This window comes from Leucoraja erinacea, chromosome 1, assembly GCF_028641065.1.
Source record: "Leucoraja erinacea ecotype New England chromosome 1, Leri_hhj_1, whole genome shotgun sequence".
Classification (NCBI taxonomy): Eukaryota; Metazoa; Chordata; class Chondrichthyes; order Rajiformes; family Rajidae; genus Leucoraja; species Leucoraja erinaceus.
The window spans coordinates 157563941-157588465 of NC_073377.1; the positions used below are offsets into that span (position 1 = coordinate 157563941).

The 24525-nt window shown below is 40.6% G+C and overlaps 1 protein-coding gene across 1 annotated transcript in view; it reads right to left on the reverse strand.

Moving 5' to 3' along the window:
* Positions 1-24525, reverse strand: part of prmt9 (protein arginine methyltransferase 9) — a 44332-nt gene that overhangs the window by 15728 nt on the left and 4079 nt on the right. The window contains 4 exon segments of the mRNA XM_055646516.1: positions 8511-8613; positions 9747-9914; positions 18086-18322; positions 19342-19490. Coding sequence (XP_055502491.1) covers positions 8511-8613; positions 9747-9914; positions 18086-18322; positions 19342-19490 — 657 coding nt within the window.

Genomic DNA, 24525 nt, shown 5'->3' on the forward strand with positions numbered 1-24525 from the left:
CTCAATGCACGCTACGAATCCCAGCTGTGGAGACACTGGTATCGTTGTCTCGTTGTAGGACATTGATCATTCTTTTAATCTGGATTTTTAATTCATGTATTGTGTTTTTTTTTAAATATATAATTTATGATGCTTTTATAAGTGATATACTAAGGTTTTATCTGTACTTGATGATATTTTTTAATATGCAATGCATTTTTATGTAATGTTGCCCCTTGTCTGGACCTCGAGTCTGTAATAAAGTATGTTATTATTATTATTATTATTAATAATGCAAGTCAACAGTATACTTTTGTATAAATTATCACAGATTAGCAGCAGGGAGAAATGGGGAAAAAATATAAACAATCTGCTTGGATTGTAGTTGAAGGACTTGATGACAAAATATCCATTATCCTCCCAATATTTCCTTTATTTAGCTAAGGAAAGTGTCCTTTATCCAGCACATGAAGCCCCACAGCTTGAGAAAGGCATAAAAAATCCATCCCACTCGGAAAATTCAGAGTAAATCCAAACATTCAGTAAAACAATTTGCCTCATTGGCAAATTTCAGCTTTAAAAACACTAACATATGCAAGACTAAAAAAAGTCCATTAACTCTCATTTCATGTCAGATAAAATCATGACACTTTTGTTTGCAATTCACTTAATATGCAGCTGAGCATCGGTTGCACACCTCATCACGAACGGTGTCTGCACTTCACTTGCCGTACCAGCATAAACATAAAAGGCCTGTCTCACGAGCATGCGACTCCATGCGGCAAGCGCGACCTAACGTGGTTGCTTGAGGCGTATGGCCTCGCGGGGCCGGTCCCACTTCGATCGCCGGAGCCGTATGGAGTTGTGTGGAGCTGGTCCCGCTCGGGTCTCCGAAAAACTGACCGTGTTCAAAAATTCCACGCGACAACGGCCTGCCGGCCCGCAGCCGCATTGAGGCCGCACGCACCGCCTCGTCGGTCGTGCGCAGCATCTCGACGCCGTACGTCACGCGCGAACTACCCACGGATTTCGCTCGAACTTCACGTCCCTCACTCGACCTCCGCGCGGCCCCCGTTTCCAGTTTAGTCGCAGTCGCCGCATGCAGACGCATGCTGGTGGGACCGGCCCTGTACGGGGATCACTCGACCTCCGCGCGGCCCCCGTTTCCAGTTTAGTCGCGCTCGCCACATGCAGACGCATGCTGGTGTGACCGGCCCTGTACGGGGATCACTCAACCTCTGCGCGGCCCCCGTTTCCAGTTTGGTCGCGCTCGCTGCATGCAGGCGCATGCTGGTGGGACCGGCCCTGTACGGGGTTCACTCGACCTCCGCGCGGCCCCCGCTTCCAGGTTGGTCGCGCTCGCCACAAGCAGGTCGCATACTCGTGGGACAGGTCCTTAAGTGTGCAAACTTTAATGAACACAGACAATGCAGTTGATAGTGCATGACACTGCATTATTGCATTTTTGTCTTTTTGAAAGGACACTTTGAAGAGAATTAGAGGACAACTTTAGAATTCATGACAGTATGTCAAACACCTTCCACAGATTGTGCTGAAACTCTGGTGCTTTTCTACCAGATAGCTTCTGAGATAGTTTTTCTGTGGATGTCTACGTGGTGGCACAACTGGTGGCACTCCAGTAGCAATCTTTGTACAGCAGGGACATCAATGCTTCAGCACATTTCAGAACCCACGTGTGTTCAGAATAGAAAAACAGAAAATAAGCATTAAAAATATTTAGGTTTTCAGTAAAATTACATCACCAGAGCCCTTTCTGTTTCATTATTTTAAATGTGGGCTTTGATGTTCTTATGCCCCTGTCCCACTTAGGAAACCTGAACGGAAACCTCTGGAGACGTTGCACCCCACCCAAGGTTTCCGTGCGGTTCCCGGAGGTTTTTGTCAGTCTCACTACCTGCTTCCACTACCTGCAACCTCCGGCAACCACCTGCAACCTCCGGGAACCGCACGGAAACCTTGTTGTGTGGCAACCTCTCCTGCATAGACGCATCGTGGCTGCTGATAAATTGCATGGTTCTGTTCTTAACCCACAGAGATGTCCTTGTTGAGCCTCAAGAAGCACAAGGGGCATCAGTTTTAGACAGATGTCTAAGTCAAAAGGAGAGAGTAGAGTGGAATTCCCTGCTGTGGGGTACATGAGTGCATTGCCTGAAAGGTTGTGGGGCCGGGGTGGTAGAAGGTGACTCGATATCTTCCTTTGAGGGGACTGGGTAGACAAATGGTCTAATAATCTGCTGGCATTCTGACCATTCCACTCTCCACACCCAGAACTGATCCAATCCCTTCACACAGGTATCTGGTCCCCATGAAAAAACTAAACAGAAAATAACTGTAAACTGACACAGCAGCAAAGGTTATAACGGCATCCACTGAAGATCAAGACAAAGTGGGAGTATGAAACATTACTGAGCACAACTGGCAGAATGCCTAACACACTGGTGCCGGGAAGAGACACCAGATGGTTTCTTCCAAATGGGTCAGATTCTACACAAGAATCCTTTCATTGTCCACTTTTGGAAGTTTGACATCTGCATGGTGGTAACAATGTAGAGTAATACAATATTAATTGTATTGTATAATGGTATTGTAATATTGGCACTATTGCCAATATTAATATTAATGGTGGCAATAGTGGATAGTCACAAGTTTTATATATATATATATATATATATATATATAGAGAGAGAGAGAGAGAGAGAGGGAGAGAGAGACGAGAGAGAGCGAGAGAGCGAGAGATTAAAGAGAACTAAGGATTTTGAAGTCTGTTGGCTTACAGTTTACATTGTCTTGCAAGATCATGAAACCTCTGGCATAGCTCCACTGTACGAAGATCCTCATTCCTGGAAGCTAATGCTGCTGCATTTTGCTTCTCTCTTCAAATGGAGGCCAGTTTTCTCCCCGGTGCATAGTACTTCCCTCATAGCCTTGGCTTGACTGGGTACAATTTCCATATCACTTTGATTGAATAAAGTGACTTTCTCTCTCTTTTTCTTTCACGAGTGTTGACGCCCTTGTATGATTGCTACAAAATGCTTCCAGCTGGGCTGGGTGAGGTCCCATCTGCAACCCTACAGTTTTATTGTATTGGATGATTCTGGGTGCAAGTCATTTGTTTTTAATATAAATGCAGCCAATTTCATAATTTCTTGCAAGGAATCCAATTGGCTAATCGTGCTATACATCTCCAAAAAAGTGTGAAAGCCAATTTCTTGACATTGGTATATATACACACACACACACAGTGCCATTATTAAAAAATCATACGAAAACAAATGATCTTTCATAAACCTTGGTTTATTTCTGGTCAGTCAACTGCCTGACATTGCAGTTCAAGAATCTTCACGCCAAACTTGTATTGTAAAATTTGTATGTCCGATACAAATTGTAAATTGTAGACCAGTGAACCTCACATCAGTGTGAGGGAAGATATGGGAGAAAATTCTTTGAAATAGGACTTACCCCCATTTGGAAAAGAATGTGTTAATTAGGGACAGCCAGCATGGCTTTGTGTACGGCAGGCCGTGTCTTGCTAACTTGGTCAAATTTTTTGAGAAAGTGGAGAAGGTGATTGATGAGCAGAGCTGTCAAGTTTTGTCGGAGCATTTCAGTATTCTAGTTCCTGAAAATCAGTATTTTGCTGAGGAAATCAATATTTGTACGGTGCCATTTTGCTGAAAAAAAGTGTTAATATCCATGTAAGAGTACAAGAATGCATAACTTTTCTACCAATTGACGTGTCTTCTACGTACTTTACTTGAGAGTGCATTGCCACCTCTTTGTATACTGCTGTTTGAACGGCTGCTTCCTGCTTTTAGCACCAGATGATGATGTTGAAGCCATTTTGGAAGCCTCCCACTCCCTCCCTCCCTCTCTTCCTCCCCTAACAGTCTGTGACCCATAGCGCTGTGGCCATAGCACTATGTGTAAAGCCCATAGCGCTATGTGTAAAGGCAATAGCACTCCAGCTGGTAGCGCTATTTTTAGAACCCATAGCACTGTCGTTCAAATTCCCATGCGATAAACTGACAATGCTGTTTAAACCTGGAGCGGGACAGGCAGATCAAAGCTTCCAGATCTTGAAATATAAAATACTAATAGATTTAATCTGCTATAATTTTTAGAGGTACAGTATGACTTTTTATATCCTTGCATTTTTTTTAAGCAACAAGATGAAACAGGCTGATTTTTTAAAATCCGTGTTTCACAAAGCATATCCGTACATCCGTATTCTGATCGCATTTCCGTACAAAATACGGAAAATCCGTACTACTTGGCAGCTCTGGATGAGGGTAGGGCAGGAATGTTGTTTAAATGGATTTTAGTAAGGCATTTGAACAAGTCCCCCATGGAAGGGTTCGTATTCGTTTCCTCTTGGTGCTCCAGTTTCCTCCCAAATCCCCAAAATGTGCAGGTTTGCAGATTAATTAGCTGCTGCAGGTTTGCAAATTAATTAGCTGCTGTAGGTTCCCCCCTTGTTTGTAGGGTATAAATGAGAAAGTGGGATTACATAGAACTAGTGTGAATGGGTGATCGATTGTCAGCATGGACTCGGTGGGACGTCAAGCCTGTTTCCATGCTGTAAATCTAAAACGAATCTTTCAGCTATATGGCCAGTAAACCTTATACATTCTCTAGTTCAGCACCTTTGAGTCCAGGCTGGTGTCAGACCATAGAAAATGCCAGATCACAGACATTCTCCTGATCATCTTCCACTGAACAGAACTGATGGGACAGTTGTGGGAAATGAAAGGAGGAGCGTCCAAGAACTGCCTGCAAATGAAGATTCGGTAAGATGAAAATGCTGTCAGCTGAGATCGCAAAAGTTGTACTGATAATTTAATTACCTAAAGATCAATAGCCAGTTTACTTAATTTTAGATCTTGGTCAGAATTAGTTAATTAGTACATAGCTGCACTACAGATTCTAAACATGTTGGAACGGAGATTTACAACTTTTATATATATCATATTCATCTATATTGTCGAACCCATGCACCAGCAGTTATAGAGTATCTTGTTGCCAGCAGAAAGTGAACACATCAGCAAACTGACTACTGATTACCACGCTAGCCACATACCCACCAACTAACCATTTCTAACTTATTTCTGACCATCAGATTCAACCCTTTCCTCCAGTGCCATCTGATGGATTTGCACATTTCCTCTAATGTCACATGGATTTCCTTTGACTGCTCTGATTTACTCTCATTACCCAAGGGGATGTAGGATGACAGACTGAGTGGGCACTGTAAAGACGAGTGGTAGAATCTGGAAGGAGTTGATGGGAATGGTACTGGATGATCGATGGTCAACAAATACTCAGTGGGCTCAAAGATCTGTTTCCATGCTGCAGGACTCCTGCCAGATTACCGGAATCTCCCCATTTTTGGATTAGTGAGCAGCCGCTGTCATTTAGTGATCCACATCTATCAAGGCCTTTCGACATAAATATGTGGCTGAATAGCAGAAGACAATGAGTGAGCTGAGTGAGCCTCCAGAATTGATCTGGATCTCTTGGTCAATCTGAGACTCTGGGGGGTAGAGAAATCAGTAAATTTGGTGACATTTTTTCAGCCAAAACGTTGGTGGCAGTTTGTTCAAACAAGTAAATATAGTGAGAGGCTAATTCAACTTTTTAAAAACTTAACACTTTTCAGACTTGTGCTTCCTCCCAAAAGGTTGATGCAGAAACCCGGTGACATTTATCAGCTGTATCCTTCTTCACACCGTATGATCTGAATCCAAGGCCCAAAGGACACACCAGAGGATTTGCAGGCAATCCCCAGTGAAATGAAGGAGGTAACATCACTAATGCATGCAAGGAACAATCGTGTAAACTTAAAATACTTGCTAAGCAATAATGTGCACTACAGGATTGGCCTGTTGTACTTGGTTAAAGTATTTGGATGCTGGGTTGTGGCGGGGGGGGGGTTGTTATAGGAAGTTTCCTTGTGGTTAACTACACTCCCAAGACAACATATCTGGTGATCAGAACTAATGCAACCCTTTCACATTTGGTTTATTAATTTGGTTCTTGAACTGGGCAGGTCCAACACGACAGTGACATAATTAAAAAGAAAACACTTGCTTTGATGCCAAGTACTAAAGTCCTCTGGATGTGCTAACACACTCAGCAATTAGGTACTTTCTTGTAGCAAATGACACACAGGAAACAATTTGTAAGATCAAAGTCTGACAAATTATAACACAAAACACGTCTGTTGGTCAAAAGCTAGGTCAAACTTTATTTTAAGGGGCAGCTTAAGAGGGAAGAGAGATAAAGAATGTTAATCTTTGGAGTCTTGTTCGATGAAGGCATGAGCAAAGATGATGGCATAAAGGGCCAGGTGCAAGGGCCTAAGAAACATAATTGGAGACTCCACATGCTGGCCGATTATACAATTAAATAATATCTCTGATGTGGTGTAGGATCAGGGAAGCGTTTCTCCTCAATGGAGTCCAGTGATTTAGTGTAGTGACATATTGTGTCACTTACAGTGTTTTGGCATCAGCATTTATGGAAGTCAGTGGCACAATGGAAATCCAACAGCCGTTTCTATAGGAACAGTTGACCGCAGCCAGGATGATTCACCCGAGCTTTCAAGACTCCATCATCAAAAGGTGCAAACTAGTTAACGGTGTAATCCAGTTCATACACAATCTGTGATTCCTGGTTTTTTTCATACACAAGAGGAATTTAGCAGAGACAACTTTTGTACCGAGATATTATGAAAAACTGTGCGCTCTACAGTAAAATCATATTATACACGTGTATAATCCAGCTAAATACAATTACAACAGATAGTGCACTGAGAAAAATACCACAATGCTGAATATAGCATTACAGCATTATACCTCTACAGTTACAGAAAGAAAGTACAAGGTCCAACGGGGATATCTGGCGTCGCAACGGGAACCCGTCAGCTACGTATGCGCAGTTGGGGGCTAGGACCCAACGGGTCCCACTTGGTCTAGTATATATATTACCAAAACTTCCATCTTGTTTGGCTGCGAGTGTGATCCTGAAATTATGCCAAAATGGTACACGATAGCGCTACACCATTGTCCTGTGGTGTGTTGTATCAAGTATACTTCAGATTGATGGTATATTTTACAAGTTATACACATTTTAACCACTGTTTGACAAAAATCTCTTCCATCTGCACTGGCCATTAGCAGTGTATGACATCACAGTGGGATCTCGTTTACATAAACTGCCTGACAGCATTGTTCCACCCCACAATTACATCATAATGGAATCTCATTTGCATTAAAAAAAAACTGTTTTAAAAAACACAGCATCTTCCACCTCACAATAACATCAAGGGGGGGTAGGGAGGGGAGAGGGGTTATGGAGGGAGGGGACCAGCCCACCCGTGTGACAGGCCCACTTGGTCTCGAGGTGAGGGAGGGCATGGGGGAGGAAGAGAGAGGAAAGAGTGAGGGTGAAGAGGAGGGAGAGGAAGTGCTGTGGATGAGGAGGAATGGAGGTGGATGGGAGTAGGAAAAGGGATGAGGAGAAATATCTTTAGTCCAGAGGGTGGTGAATCTGTGGAATTCTTTGCCACAGAAGGCGGTAGAAGCCAAGTGAGTGGATATTTTTAAGGCAGAAATAGATAGATTTTTGATTCGTATTGGTATCAGGGGTTATGGGGAGAAGGCAGGAGCATGGGGTTAGGAGGGAGAGATAGATCAGCCATGATTGAATGACGGAGTAGACTCGGCCTAATTCTACTCCTATCACATAATCTTATGAGCCTCTCTACAGGTTCTTCATGCACAGCCAGAGCCTCAACACCACTGCACATCGCCATCCGAGAGACTGTGATGGGATAACACCATCATCCATCTCCTGCAGGAATGTGTGTTTGCCAAGAGAGTGTGGAAACAATTGCAGTGGTCTTTTTCAAGATCAACCGGAACAGCAGTATAACAAGGAATCTGTATAACGGAGGAAGATCAACCCGATAAAAGACAGCATGGTCTTCCGAAATTTGCTGGTCTTCCACAGTGCAAAGTGACGTCCATAATCAAAAGCTGCAAACCAACGCATTACAAGGTATAGGATTATGTGTGGTGGGATGCTTAGTGTAGCTGTTGCAAAGGTTCAGTGGGGGAAAACCACAATTTAGATTCATCCCACCACATGTGAATGTCGCTGGGCCCTGTGTGGAAGTCTCCCTAATATTTCACAACTGGAATAATTGGTAAAGATAAAATTGAAGCCATGAAAACATAATGTAAATATTGTAAACAAATGTATTATTATACTAAGGACAGTGAATGACAAAGGAATGCACCCCATTGTACTATCATGAATATTAGAAACCTTTATTTAAAGTTATCAGTAAAGCTTGAGACACTACATAGTTCGCTACCATTAATTACATTGTATTTAAAATATAAATTCTTAACTGAAAAGAGTAAATGAATAAGAGACTGAGCATCATATTGGAATTCTATCTCTAATGCTCAAATATTGAATGGTCACAATTGTGTAAAACCACATACCTTTGGTGGCAGAAGAAGATATTTCCATGCATGTATCAAACTCTCCACAATTCCTTCACCAAACAGTCCAGCATCAACAGTCTCTGTGACAACAAGCGACACCCTGAGGACAACATTGGTAGTTTTGAACTTATTCAGCAAATTAAAAGGGACCAATAATAAAACGATATAAGATCACATTTCACTGCAGTTGAAGATTGTACTAAAAGTAATGAAAGTATAAAATTAGCCTGCAGGCCTGTATGTGATTAACAGTCTCTACACAGTTAACTGTGATTAACTGTGTTTGAAGAAGGGTCTCGACCAAAAACGTCACCCATTCCTTCTCTCCAGAGATGCTGCTTGTTCCAGGGGCTAAACGTGAGCCACAACAGCAGCCATGGCACCGGAACATGCGGCGAGTGAAGAAGGGCGTCGCGTCGGACTAGCGTCGGAAGCTGGCCCAAGGATGGGTCAGCAGGTCATTCCATTCACATTCAGTCTACATATATATTTTGATTTATTTAGGTTTCTGGCACTCCATGGTGCTTTAGAGACATGGGAGGGGTGTCATTAGCAGCCAGGGGTGTATTGTCATTTCATTATGACTTGACCTCTGAAAAATCGATAATCCGGAAAGGCTCTGGAACCAAGGGCACCGGAAAATCAGTGTTCAACCTGTATTGGAGTAATTCTGTTTGGCAGTTTGATCAATTCGAAGTGTATAAATGAAGTTATTAGGGACACGAAGCATATGATCAAGAATTACATATAATAAGGGGAAAATACCTTCCTTTTGGTATTCTATCTCCCATAAATTAAATGGAACATAACATGTCCCATTTAGCAACTGACTCGAAACATAAAACATTCCAAAAAAATGACCTTTTCATAGTTCATCTCGAACATAGAGAAACTCTTAATCCTATATATTACTCCTGTTCCTAGACCTAATTTAATACAGATAATTGTCCAAGCTTCTTATTATTAATCTACCTCTATTATAAGTACTATATATAATGAAAAGAAAAGCATTTTGTAAACTATAAAATAGATGAAGAAATGCCAAGTGCACACTGAAAATTGACAACATAATTTGTAATCAAAGGACCAAAGTCTTAATAATTATTTGAACAAAGTTGCAGGACTTCACTAACGAAATGCCTGACATTTTGCCTGTAGTTATAAATTATAATTATAAAGTTATAAATTTATAATTTTCAACAAAATATTTTGTTAGATTGTAACCAAACACACCTGCTGGAGAGGTCTTTGGGAATTTCCACGTCCAGTGATTTCATGTGCAGAATCTTGATCTCACCGGCCATTTGATTCGAAGCGACCACTTCACAGGCAAGTTCATACATAGTCTTGGACAGTTCACAAGCATACACTTGACAAGCTCCAGCCTTTTTTGAAAACATACTGAATTATGGAGAAGATAAACAAGAGTGAAAACGATAGAAGAAAAGGTATGGCTGAAAAACTTTATTTAATTATCTTTAAGTTATCATCTGATTAAATTGGCAATTGATAAATATTCTACAACACCAGCCTTGTAACCGGCAATCAGAATTTATTTGGGGATGCAGATAGCATTTTTGGCTTTTAATATAACGCCTTCTATCAATGTTTTTTTTTTAAATATCTTTATTAATTTATAAACAATTAATGAATATTTAGATCTTCAATCAGATCTTTACAAAATTCTTCTGCATTGCCAATTTTGAACCAGGTGTCAGTCAAATGTCTGTGCTGGTATTAAACTTAAATCTGCAAGTACTTTCCCTCAAAAACACAATTCAGCCTGGAAAATAGCCCTGACGTCCAACATACAAAAGCCACGTTAATTGGGGACTGTTAATGGATTCACATTAGTATTCATTGTGTTAACTTTATTTCTCAGATGATCCTAGGACTAAGAAAAGGACATCAGATTTCCAAATATTTACTTGGATGAAATATCCGTTCAAGGATGAAGTCGTGATAGCGAATGCTGCTTAAGGATACAATGGGACATAGATCAGCTGGAAAATTGAGCAGAGTGATGACAGATGGGATTGCATCCAAGCAAGTGTGAGGTAATGCACTTGGGAAGGTCAAATTCTGGCAAGGCAATTCTGGCAAGGCATATAGAATACATGGCACGGACCCAATGAGCATTTTTATAAAGGGAGATGGGGTCACACCAAGTTCAGAGCTCCTCAAAAGTGGGGCATCAACACAGGTGGATAGGGAGATGAAATGGGCATTTGTTATGCTTGCCTTCATATACCAAGGCAGAGAGTATAAAAGTTGGAACGCCATATTGCAGCTGTACAAGACATTGATAAGACTACTCTTTTAGAGTATTTTGTATGGTACTGGTCGCCAAACATCGGGAAGAGTTTGGTAACTATTGAGTAAGTGTAGAAGAGATTCACCAAGATGTTGAAACAAAGAACTGCAGATGCTGGTTTACAAAAAAAGACACAAAGTACTGGAGTAACTTAGCATCCCTAGAAAACATGAATAGGTGACATTTTGGGTCAGGACCGTTCTTCAGACTGATTGTGGGGGAGGAAGAGTGAAAGCTGGAGGAGGGGAGGGGCAGGATAAAGTGAGATTTAAAGAGATGTTTTATCATTTCTGGACACTTTGTCCAACCATCTGCCTATCAAACCCCCCACCTTGTCTGTGTTCACCTATTAGCTGCCATGCTTTGTCCTAACCCTCCTCACTTCCAGTTTTCTTACCCTCCATCCTCACACTATAATCAGCCTGAATAAGGGTCCCGATCTGAAACAACACCCATCCATGTTCTCTAGAGATGCTGTCTGGCATGAGTTACTCTAATACTTTATCTCTTTTTTCACTGAGATGTTGCCTGAAATATCGGGCTGTTGTTAGTCTTTTCCCCAGACCAAGGGAGTCCTGAAGTAGAGAGCACAGGTTAAGGGTGCGAAGGGGAAAATTGATGGATCTGATAGGCACCTGGTGAATGTTTGAAACAAGCTACCAAAGGAGATAGTGGAAGCAGGCACAATTACTATGTTTAGAAGTAATTTGGACAGGCGCTTGGATAGCCACAATTGAGTAAATAGAAAACGAAACAGTCAAGAGCTATCACACCCAGCTGGATAGTGTTTAAACAAGAACAGAAATCATGGAAACACGATGTTGCCAGTCCCCAGGTTACGAAAGTGAACCCTACCCGAGAACAATTTGTGATCCAAATTTTTTTTGTAAGTTAGAAATGAATAAAAACAGCATGATGGAAATCACAGAAACAGCTATACCAGAAGAGCGAGCAGTGCAGAAAGATCAAGTAAGTTTGCTCAGCACTCACTGCTCCAATTGTTGGGGCTCGAGAATGCAGGGAAAGAACATGTGGGATGCCATGTTCCCACCCGGCTGAGGCCACCTGTATCCCCATGAATTCCACAGGTCGTAGAATCCTACAGCATGGAAGCAGGCCCTTCAGCCCAACCTTCCCACACCAGCCAACATGCCCCATCTATACTAGTCCCGCCTGCCTGTGTTTGGTCTATATCCCTCTAAATCTATCCTATCCATTTACCTATTTCTTAAACATTGTGATAGTACCTGCCTCAACTATCTCCTCTGGCAATTCGTTCCATGTACCGACCAGCCTTTGTGTAAAGTTGTGTAAAAGTTGCCTCTCATTTTCCTATTAAATCTTCTCCCCCCCCCACACACCTTAAACCTATGTTAAACACCACGCTACGATCCTCTTGGACTCCAAGGAATAGTCCTGGTCTGCTTAACCTCTCGCGATCGCTCAGGCCCTTGAGCCCTGGCAACATCCTTGTATATCTTCTCTGTGCCCTTTTCAGTTTACCAATATCTTTCCTAATAGGGTGACCAAAACTCAACACAATACTCAAAATGTGGCCTCACTAATGTCTTGTACAACTGTAACATGATCTCCAAACTTCTATACTCAATACTCTGACTGATGAAAGGCCATGTGCAAGACATTTTCTTGACCTACCTACAACATATCTACCTGCCACTTTCAAGGAACTATATGCACACCTAGATCCCTCTACTCTACAATACTCCCCACTGTGGAAATACCTGCACCATGCCAAATAAAGATCACCCGTAACCTTGCAGCAGCAAGCAAATCTACCCCTACTCAGATCTCCAAACAAGCTGCAGTGGCTCAAACCACTGATTTCTGCCAAACATTTCACCTCCACCTGGTCAGCATTCAGCTACATAATCAAGCTGCAACCACACTAGCTAACTCCAAATAACTTGATTCGCCTCACAGCCTCTCCTATGAAGCTCTAAAATTAGAGAAACATAACTGGTTTCAAAAAGTTGTTTAAAAAGTCATCAGAAATGTTTGATTTACCTGAAAAGTCAGGGTTTTTGTAACCTAACAACTGCCTATCTCAGAATTGAATTGCTAGAATTTTTCACTTAGACTCCTCCTTCGGTTTGCGCCAAAGACCAACTATTAATTTTGTGTCTTGATTGATCTCAAATTATTTATTTGCTATTTCCAGTACCTCATCCTCTCTGGGGCAGTACATGTAGGATCCACCAAACATTTCTAATCAGTATAAGGAATGTGGTGCCCAACACAAAATGGAACACAAAGGCACACAATAATGCTGGAGAAACTCAGCGGGTGCAGCAGCATCTATGGAGCGAAGGAAATAGGCAACGTTTCGGGCCGAAACCCTTCTTCAGTCTGAAGAAGGGTTTTAGCCCGAAACGTTGCCTATTTCCTCCCTCCTACAGCAGCTTTTGTTGCTTTGCCTGCTCTCATGTTCTCTTTTTTCATTCTTCCTACAGAACTTGGAAGAGCTCCAGCAAAATTGTCATGAACAAGTCTTCTTTTTCTCTGTTGGGGACTTCCATACACAACTGACTGTTTTTGAAATTGTATTTTTTTATTACTTGTAGTGATAGATATCACCAAAAATCGCATTGCAGAATACTATTGTATGCAATGAAAGACAAAACAGAATTTTCCTGGTTATGACTGGAGCGGAGACATTCTAACCAACACACATGCTCACTGGGAACTCAATTGAGAGGTCATAAATTACCTGGTGCACTTACAACTGGGATGTTCTGAAATCAGACCCGATTTTTTTTTATTTTATGCGAATTACTCTATTTGTTGTTATGAAAACAAAGCTCTAAATTTTAATCTGCCAGAATCCAATTGCACAGATATACATAATTAAAAAAACAAAACATTTTATAATAGTATTAGTTTAGAGAAGTAGCGAATACATGATTAGCCCAATCATATGATGAAAAACACGTCTGGTGGTTAATGGCTTTAATTTGACAGCTTCTTGTCTGCTCACAAGAAAGAAAAAAAAAATTATAAAAATAAACTATTCATAAAAGCATGAGCTTTCCTTAAAAAAAAAATCTCTCCCTTCTTTTCCTGAGTACATAGTCCACTTTGAATTTATTAACAATGCTAAACAATCAGTTCGGAAAAGGTTGTATAATTAAATTTGGGTGGAGACATCTTGACCAAGAATCTATGAAAGAAATTTGCACTTTCCTTAACACGGTATTATTTTGGGATCTGTTACTGAATTTCTTAAAAGATTAATAGCATATTTTGAGGGGGCTCTGGTTTCATTATATTACACTACAGGACCTAACGAGAAGCAAATCTGTAAATGGATGACACCATATGCATTTGAAATATTATATTGATGAACATACGTTCCCAAAATTACCTAGGTAATAAACATTCTACACAACTACACCCGTGCAAGTACTGTACTTCCAAGAACCCAGAGATTCAACATCAGATCGAGTCTACATTCAATACTTTTAAAACATTCATAACTCTCCAAGTCACATCCAGCATTAATTATTAAAACATGAAATTATTAAATACTCCTCCCCATCCACAACCAACATTACTTGTTTTGTTATTTTGTCATTCTCTGACCGTAATAATAACACTGTCATCTTTGGGCGTTTCCAAATCAAGCTACAGAAAAGCCTGAACTTTGAAAATTTCCATTTGTCTGTTACATGGTATGCATCTTTCTCTCCATGTCTACATCCACCTACCATCTATGTTTTGGTACCGCCAGCCTAAAAGTGTGCTTTCTGAACATAGTCAATCAAACATACAAGATAACTGAGGAGTTAGAAAGCATTATGTATGCTCTGAGAAACTAAATTAAATCAAATATCTCAACAGAACACGAACAAGCTTGCAGCACTAAAGGGTAGGATAGGTCATATATTTTGGGAACTACTTGAGCATCTTATCATACATACTACGGTATATGTTTGTGCAGTTCTCCTTCCTGGATACACTGTTTAAACATAATTTCTGCAAGACAAAATGGGAGAACCCTTCCTGTCTCACAGTTTCCCTTCGTTAGTTCATGGAAATTACTGAAACCAGCATCTGATTCATTTCCCAGAACAACACCATAGTCAAGTTCCTCTCAATCTATCGAGGGACTAAGTGTCATTGTCTAAATTGGAAAGGGGGGGGGGGGGGGGGGGGGGGGGGTAGAAGAGAAGGAAAGCATTTTCTTTTCTCCGTTCCTATTTTTTTTTCCTTAACTCTCCTCACATTTACAATTTTCAAATAGCCTGTGCACGTACAAAATCCTCAAACAATTGTTCCATCAACAGCTTTCAAACATCGTTCCTGTCTTGGCAAAAGGCTCCAGAATTTCTTTCTACATGATCTCGTGAAACGGGTGCATACCAAATTATCAACATAATAATTATTTTAATGGTTAGAGATAGAAGGGGGGTAGGGGGGAAGTGAATATGATGATACTGCCGAATCTAGGAAAAATATAAAATAACTTGGTTATCTGGAATTGTTAAATTAAATATTACGTTGTGAACACTGCACTATGTCCAGTGAAAAACGGGGAAGCTGTTCTTTGAACATACATTGGGCGTTGTTGGATTAATACAGGAGTCCAAAAATTGAAGCGCTGAATGATAATAGACAAAAACAAAATGAAGTGATAGGCATCCAGAAGGTCAGGCTATCCATTGCAGACTGAATAAAAGGTGTTCAAGCAAAAGAAACCCAATCCAAATTTGGTTTCTCCGTTCCTGAGAGTACTTGAAAGATAAAAGGGAATCTCTGGTTCACCTGAAAGGATTGTTTGGGTCCCTGGTGGGAAGGAAGGAGGAAAAAGTCATGAATACATCATGGGCAAGCATCACAAGGGAAGTGGTTGATGAAGATGCAAAGTGGACCGGGAGTTAGATGGCATGGTCCCTTCAGCATGTTGAAAGTTGATGGTGATCTCTATTTTTGTTTAGTTTAGTTTAGAGATACAGCGCGGAAACAGACTCTTCGCCCCAACGAGTCCACGTCGACCAGCAATCCCCGAACACTATTACAATTATACCAAGCCAATTAACCTACCAACCTGTACATCTTTGGAGTGTAGGAGGAAACCAGCGAAAACCTACGCAGGTCACGAGGAGAACGTACAAACTCCGTACAGACAAGCACCCATAGTCAGGGTCTAAGCTGTGTCTCTGGTGGTGTAAGGCAGCAACTCTACCACTGTGCCACCATGCCAGTCTTGCCAATGTAAACAGAAGTCCCCATGTTCATTAGTGCCTGCTGCTCTGAACACAATCTGCTGTGCTGATTGCCCTTCCTACATTTATTTTGCCCACAGTTCTCTTGCATTTACCCCTTGCTTTCATCATGTCGTGACATCTTTCATTTGCGTTATTCTTGAGGAAATATTATACAAATAGAACCGCTTGGATAGTGACTTTTATATAAGCTAGGTAATTTGCAAAAGAAAAGCTTAAAGTTTTCCTGAACCGAAATAAAGTGCAAACAGACACATACACACAGGCAAAGATGAATCAAAACATGGAGGCCTGAACCAGAACCTGCTTAGCTTAGGTTATTGTTTGGGGCAATTATAGCACTGAAAGAAAAATTGTATTTGATATGGCTTTGTGTTGAAAATTGGGAAGCTGAATAAGGGGCCTCTTCTTAGGCCATCTGCTCTCTCTATGGCACATTTTTGAGCTCTGAATGTGACATAAAGGTGAAGAGTTATGGCTTGTTTTGCTAGGTTTGAGAGAATTCAAGGCTGAGAGATGATAGACTGCAGTTAGCTTTGGCTGTGTACAATTATAATGTGTGTAAGTGAAAGAATAGTTGCTTTGAGAAATAATTAGATTGAGGGAGTAGTTTATAGAAGGTTGAAGCAGATGGAATTCTGACGTAATGGTCTGAGATGTAGTCTCTTGTGTTCTGCCTGGTACATGAGATTGGAAATCCTACTTCCCGATAACAGGAAAGGCACCAAACTCATATTAAGTAAATTGACAGATTTACGACCCATGTATCTTTGGATGGGAGATGGAAATGTGCATTTTGAACTTAGAAACTGTAATTCAGCAAACTTATATAATTAATGTTTTAAAGACATAGGTAATGGTATTTCAAAATGTGTAAAATTATAATAACACCAATTATGAAATGTATTGGCTTAATAGAAAGGTACACTTTAGACTTATAGAAATTGTTTAGATTTATAGAAATATATTTTCTCTTGGTATAGAAAGTGTGTATGACTTGTGTGATCGTTGTGTTATATACGTATCTTGTATTTTGAGGAATGGTCTTCCATAAGAGCATACTGGGGTTTTGCTGTGTTGAAATAAAATAATTCTAAAACAGTTATAAAGCACAGGCAAACAAAGGCTGTAATGAGGCCAGGGAAGGGGGATCATGTGACTGATGTTGTAAATCACCAGAAGGACTCAGATGATTGGTTACTAGCTTGTCATACCCTCTGTATCTAAAATGTCTAATACCTATATAAATGCCATGAGTTTGTATCAAAGTTACTCCTCTCTGGACCCGCCCCAGAGCATCAGCTCTGTGTTGGAAGGTTCAAGAGACTAGTCTCAGCTGAATAAAGAATTGATTTTAACAGCAACAAGTGTTTGAGTCAAGTTGACTTTAGATTGAAAGAACTCAGTTTAACATTCTCAAGTAGAATTCTCTGTTCTATACAGTTTTTATCACATTCAGAGATACAACGAAAACACATTTGCAAATGTATTTGAAATGGCTCTCCGAAGGTGGCATCAGTGGAAGTAAAGTACAGAGGAAACATCAAGGAGAATGAGCTCCTGGTAATGGCAACATTGAGATTAGCATCCAGGAAGTGGCGAGAACAGGATTTTAGATCCAATGAAACCTTGTAAATATGCCAATGCCTATACCTTCCAAACATTCGGACATTCAGACATTAATCTGCAGCTACCAGCATATTCTTTTAATAATTATAAATTTTCAACATAATTATGTATCATTTCCAAACTTAACAGTAAAAAATATATTATTTATACAACTTAATCTTTAATATTGTTCATCTAAAATAATTAGCCCGCATTGAAAACATATGCACAGCAATAAAACCACAGATATTGTCATAAACAATTTTGAGATATGATTTTAAACAAATCATTTTTGCACTTGATTCCTTTAAATTCTATCTTCATAAAACATACATAAACACACATATATACAATGATACACTCTACATTTATTTATTTCTCTTTCCAGGAAAAACAATTAAACAGACCTGAGAATGCCAGTTCCTGTTCCGATATCCAGCACAGACATACAGCCAGATTGCACAGCTTTCTGAATTGCTCTCTGATAGGCAATATTCCTCTTTTTATCATTCAGCATTAAAAAATGCCACCGCTCCACCAACCAGTTGGCAACACGATAAAAATTCTCCCTTGCATCTGCACAGTCGGGATTGAGCTTGATGGCTTTGTGGAAATAGCCGGCAGCTTCATCTCGGAACCCCATGCTAATCATTTTGCAGAAAAGAGAGTTCAAATTTAAAGTTGTAATTTTGACACAATAGGTCAAGTATAAATTACTTCCCCTTCCCCCCCTCCCCCATAAGAACATTATACAAGAACGTTTTAATGCAACAGTAACAAAGCTGTAGCTTGATTAAACTAATCAGCTATCGGTATAATCTGCAGCAGAATGGCCATTTCAGTTTTATTGTTGGTTACAGGAAGTGATATGTTTATAGATGCAAATAATATGCACACTGGTTGTTGCACTTAGTAACAAGTTCAAAGAGTTATTTTTCACCTAAAACTTGTTTGCTCATAATTGGTTTTAAATAAATTGGCTATACAGCAATACTTGGTTAAGAAGGTCGCCAGGACCAAGAGTTTTTACTGGGACATGACTTCAGATGCAGAAATCCTAAACAAAAACAAACTGCTGGAGGAACATCTATCAGGACAGAGGGGTATTTGCTGCTTTGGGTCAAGACGATCCATTTCCCAACTTTTATTAGGAGAGCCATCAACATTTAAAAATTATTGTAAAAAATCTGATAATCTGTTCACTTTACTTTTGGCAGAATTTTATCATAAAGGTTTGGAATTAATAGTTTGAGTAAATAGTTTGAGATCAAGTCTGATGATGCACCCTTTAATTTTAATGTACTTCTAGTAAGTGGATAGCACCAACAAAGCCAGGGTTTAATGTCCATATCTAATTGCCCTTATAAAAGGTGATAGCGAACTATGATTGTGAATCACTGCATTCAAAATGACGAGGCTGCTTCCAGGATTCCGTGCTAAGTTATTGATGTTGATTTATTTTGTCACATGTACTAAGATACAGTAGATTGTAAGGATTGGATTAAGGTACATGGCAATAACACATAGTGGAACAAAGTTCACAAATTAAATATTATACTTGTCTAGGACTTGAAAGGGCGAGGAACAGTAAGAGATATTAAGGCGGCAACTTACAACAATGTGATATTACAATCAAATTTTACTGAAGAATAGTTGCACAAACCTAAATAAATGTTCCCCCATACTGTTCCATATGACGTCATTATTGGGGTAGAGCTCCAACGCCTGTTCATAGCAGTCAAATATATCCTGAATTCGACTTAAGGAATTAAGTTCTTCTGCCCATTTAAAAAGAGTATTTTGGAATGATTCCTGTAATTTCAGAGACAAAGGTAACTCGGTCTAATGCATCAAGATAAAAAAAGATAAAATAATCTCATTCTGAGGAGTACTAGCACATCTTAAAATTGCGGTAGGTGATATAAACATTCTTCTTGACTTTTGGTCAACAACTTTACTTCATTGTCAAACCAAGGGTTGCCAATGCTTAAAAACAGAAAATTATGGACGTAGTCAGAAGGTCTCTTAACCAACATTGGACCCCTGGAAGGTACACAAAAAAGCTGGAGAAACTCAGCGGGTGCAGCAGCATCTATGGAGCGAAGGAAATAGGCAACGTTTCGGGCCGAAGCGTTGCCTATTTCCTTCACTCCATAGATGCTGCTGCACCCGCTGAGTTTCTCCAGCTTTTTTGTGTACCTTCGATTTTCCAGCATCTGCAGTTCCTTCTTAAACAATTGGACACCTGGAGTTGCAATTGGAAGCCCGATTTCTGCATGCGTTTCTGCGAATGCAGACACTCTGCACGAAATAAGGATGGCACAAACTGACTCTATGAGGAACCTTTTTACAACATTCTTTTCGGGCCAACAGCAGGAGTCCTGCCAACCAACACCACCAAATATGGCTTCACTCTTCCCTGTCAATGATCAGCAATGCCTCTCCTAGACCCGGACCACTACATTCCCCAGCATTCGTGTTACTGAAACCCATTCTCTCAGGTATCAAATATCCATGTGCCTGGCTTTGTCACGCTTCCCCTGAACTCACTCGATCTCTGTACCTTCCCTTTAATAGGAAGGGTGCTGTCTCAGTATTTTAGAGTCAGAGAATAAATTGCAAATCATTTTAAACAATCACACTTTGAAAGCCGACAGCCAAACCTTTACAAGCACTCACCAGCAAACTAAATTGCACAACGCTGTTTTTTTTAAAGACTGATAAGAATTTACATAAATATTTGAAAAGGTTAATAAAGAAAGCATTGATCTTATAAAAAGCAAACAAACATAGGATTTAATAATGAAAGATGGCAGATGAATTAAACAGGTATTTTTCATCACTCTTTACAACAGAAAAATCCAAGTAATGCCCCAGAAATAGCTCTAAATTAGGAATTGGAAGGGATGGAGATGCTCAGGAAAATTATAGTCACCACAGAGGTAGTATTAAGTGAATTTCTGGAGCTGCAGGCTATCAAGCCTCCGGGTGCTAATGGACTGCATCCTAGGGTCTTAGAAAAAGTGGGTAGTGGAATGTAGACACAGGAACTGCAAATGCTAGTTTACAAAAAAAAAGGCACAAAGTGCTAGAGTAATTCAGCAGGTCAGGCAACATCTCTGGACAACATTGAGATGTGCCAATTTTGGGTCGGGACCTTTGAAGGGCAGGACAAAGCCTGGCGAGTGATAAGATCAGTTTTTATCAGTAGATGATTGGACAAAGGGCAGAGATAAGACCAAAAATATGACTGGATGGAAAAGGTGGGAATTGTGAAGCCAGAGGAAGGAATACAGGTGGCAGAGGAGGGCGAAGAAGTGAAATGGGTGCGTGTCCAGTTGGGGCACAGAGAGGAGGTGGAGGCGGGGGGGGCTCTGTTGTTTGTAGATTAGCTACCCAAAATTGGATAATTCAGTGCTCATACCCACCCCATCGGAATATGAGTGGTTTTCCTCCAGTTTACATGTGACTTAATTCTGACAATCGCGGAGGCCCAGAACAGAAAGATCAGTATGGGAGTGGGGGGGAGAGTTAAAATAGTTAGCAACTGGGAGATCCAGCAGGCCCTGGTGGACCAAGCACCAGTGTGGGGTGAAATGATCAACAAGTCTACGCTTGGTCTCACCAAGGTTAACAAGGCCACATCGGGAACACCAAATGCAATAAATGAGGTGAGTGATGGTCATGTGAACCTGTGTCTCATCTGGAAGGATTGCTGGGATCCTTGGATGGATGTGAGGAAGGAGGTATAGGGACAAGTGATACATTTCTGCCAGTTACAAGTGAAACTACACAAGAAGGGGGTGGTTTGACTGCAAAGGAAAGAATAAACCAAGGAGTTGCACAGGGAGCAGTCTCTGCGGAGGGCAGAATGGGGTAGAGATGGGAAGATGTGACTGGCAGTGGGATAATACTGAAGGTGGCGGAAATGCCGGAGAATAATGTGTTGGATGCGGAGGCTGGTTGTGTGAAATGTAAAGGACAGGGAAGCTCTATTCTTGCTCCATCTGGGGGACGAGGAAGTGAGAGCAGAACCATGGGACACAGAGGGTATACGGGAACGGGATCCACCTATGACAGCAGGGGGGGAAACCTAATTTATTCCTTGAGATAGTTGTTTTTACTCTTCCAAATAAAAGAAAAGTTTAACTAAAAGCCCCAACAACTTTACCTCCTTATATCATTCTGAATAAATCTGAAATATGGCATAAAAATTGATTTTGAAACAAGCACATGTTCCCTGACAAACAACCTTAAAATGAGGAAATCCGTAAACACCTAGCACGATATACTGAAGTTTGAGTTACAGTGACTAGGAAGGACAATGGTGTAGCAACTCGAGTACACCGACATTCGTTCACCGTAAAAAAATAGCAGCAGACTGAATGACTGATGTTGTTAATACCAGCTGAGAGAGGGTAGTGAAGGCTTGTTCATTATAGTTGATCTAAACAGAATTACAGCACAATGACAAAAAACATTTTGTTCAGGGGCCTACCATGGCAAACTTCAGTTAGACCTTTGGGCACATGTCAGTGAGTCTTCCCTACTTTTGAATTGAGGCTGGTTCAAATCTTTCATGCATTGGAGTTTCTATTCCATAAAGAGTTAGAAATAAAGGGCACGCAGATCTAAACAGGGGAAATGAGTGAGCAAAATAAGAGCATGAAAACAGATGTTCTCAAAGTAAAATAAATGGAAAACCAAAATTAAATGCAGCTTGATAAATGGAGAAAGCATAACATTTGATGGAATATAAATAGATAAGGCACTTGATTGAGTTAAGGCTTTTAAAAGGAGGCAATTAAAGGTTGATTCAAAGTAGAAAAGTTGCCTGTCTTTAACAATGGAATGAATAGAATGATACAGATACTTTGGCCAGTTTGCTAATATCTCAAAGGACTCCTTTTCCTCTTCTGAGGCACTCCCTCAGGATCAAGGACGACTTACTTCTGTGGAATCCAAAGAGGCTGATAAAGCTGATGTGAGAACTGATGTCTCTACAGCATATGGACAGATCTGGTGCCCTGATTAGTCTTAACCCAATTACAGACTTTGGTTAGAGAAGGCAGTCTGACTATTCACAACTGATTCATTGAGCCCAAGGCAGCGACCTGGCTGGCAATAGTGCATGTGTATTGTTGGGACCTAGACGCAGCTGCTCTATACATTAACAGGCCAGATGGAACTTAGGATCGCTCTAATGATCTACCCAGCTTTGAGATTTCTCTAATGGTAGGTAATTGTGGGCATTACATCTCCAATTCAAATAAGAGGGAAATAAACAGACATATTGTCCTAACATGGACATGAATTCCAGAAAGCAAAACCTAAACTTGGAAAAGATATGGGAGTCAGCATGGGTTTGTTAAAGATAAATTATGTGTGAATAACTTGGTTTGTATTCTTTGAGGGTGAAACAATAGATTAGATGGTACAGTTTTAAAAATGTTTATGCATCTCCAAAGGTTTATGATGGCAAAACCTAACTAGGAAAAGATATGGGAGTCAGCATGGGTTTGTTAAAGATAAATTATGTGTGAATAACTTGGTTTGAATTCTTTGAGGGTGAAACAATAGATTAGATGGTACAGTTTTAAAAATGTTTATGCATCTACAAAGGTTTATGATGGTAAACTAAAAAATTGGCAAGCAAAATGAGACTGACTAAATAAAATAGAGAGTATATTTTCCATACTTAGGATCAGTGAGTGTTTCCTATTTTAATAACTTGGGTTTATATAGGACTACTGGACATGGGTAGACTGGTGACCCATATTAGACAAAGTTTATATTTTAAGACAAGTGTGACATTAATATTTTGATAAGAAGAACGAGACTCAATACTAGTCAAAGACCCAACTATAAAGGGGGAACTGGCTCAAAAACATGGAGAAGTACGTTCAAACATTTCTAAAGATACCAGCAACTAGTTGAAAAATGTAAATGTTTTTTTAAAACAAATTAGGTTTGGTATTCACAAACTCTAGCCATAAAGGTATAATCATCTTGGATACAGTGTTAAAAAGGGCGGATGGAATCAGATTCAACAGTAGCTTCCATTAAGGCACACGTGCAGAAGTTCCTGACATCCAGGCTGCCCTATCAAACCACCATACCTACAAACTGCCATATCAATGAACATTCTTCCATCTTAAGATCAGAAGTTGACGAGAATCAAATCATCCACTCTGACCATTTATTGGATTATGAGCATCTAGTCCCCATTAGCTTTATCTGATATTTCCAACTACACAGGACAAGATGTTAAAAAATCCAAAGTGCCAAAAATCAACGGTGGTAATGGGAGCCTCATGCACTCACCTATGCTCCTCCGATGTTGAGAAAGGCTAGGCAGACACGTCATTGGGGTTATCAAGTGTGCACCTACTTTCATCAACGTTTCGCTGATTGGACCCACGACGTCTCCAGTAGGCTCAGCAGTGCATTCTGGCGTCGTAGAACCATCCCCCTCTGCATCTGTCTAGTCGGTTATTTGGGAGACCAAATGGGGTCTCTCCTCTTCAGCCAGAGCCACTGGCTATTCCGCTCTGCCACCCGTGATGTTTCTAGGATGGGCTGGCGTAGGGCTTGTCCGCTGATCCCCAGGTCCTTCATCAGTCTTACGTTTGATGTTGCCACGAATCCTCGACATCAAACTTCTACCGGGCAGATCTTAGCTCTCCATCCCCGCTGTTCTGCCTCTGCTGCAAGCTCTGTATATCGCAGTTTCTTTCTTTCAAAGGCTTCCTGCACAGCATCCTCCCAAGGGACTGCGAGCTCCACAAGATACACCATGCACTAAGAGTTCGACCAGAGCACAAGATCAGGCCTCAAGTTGGTGATG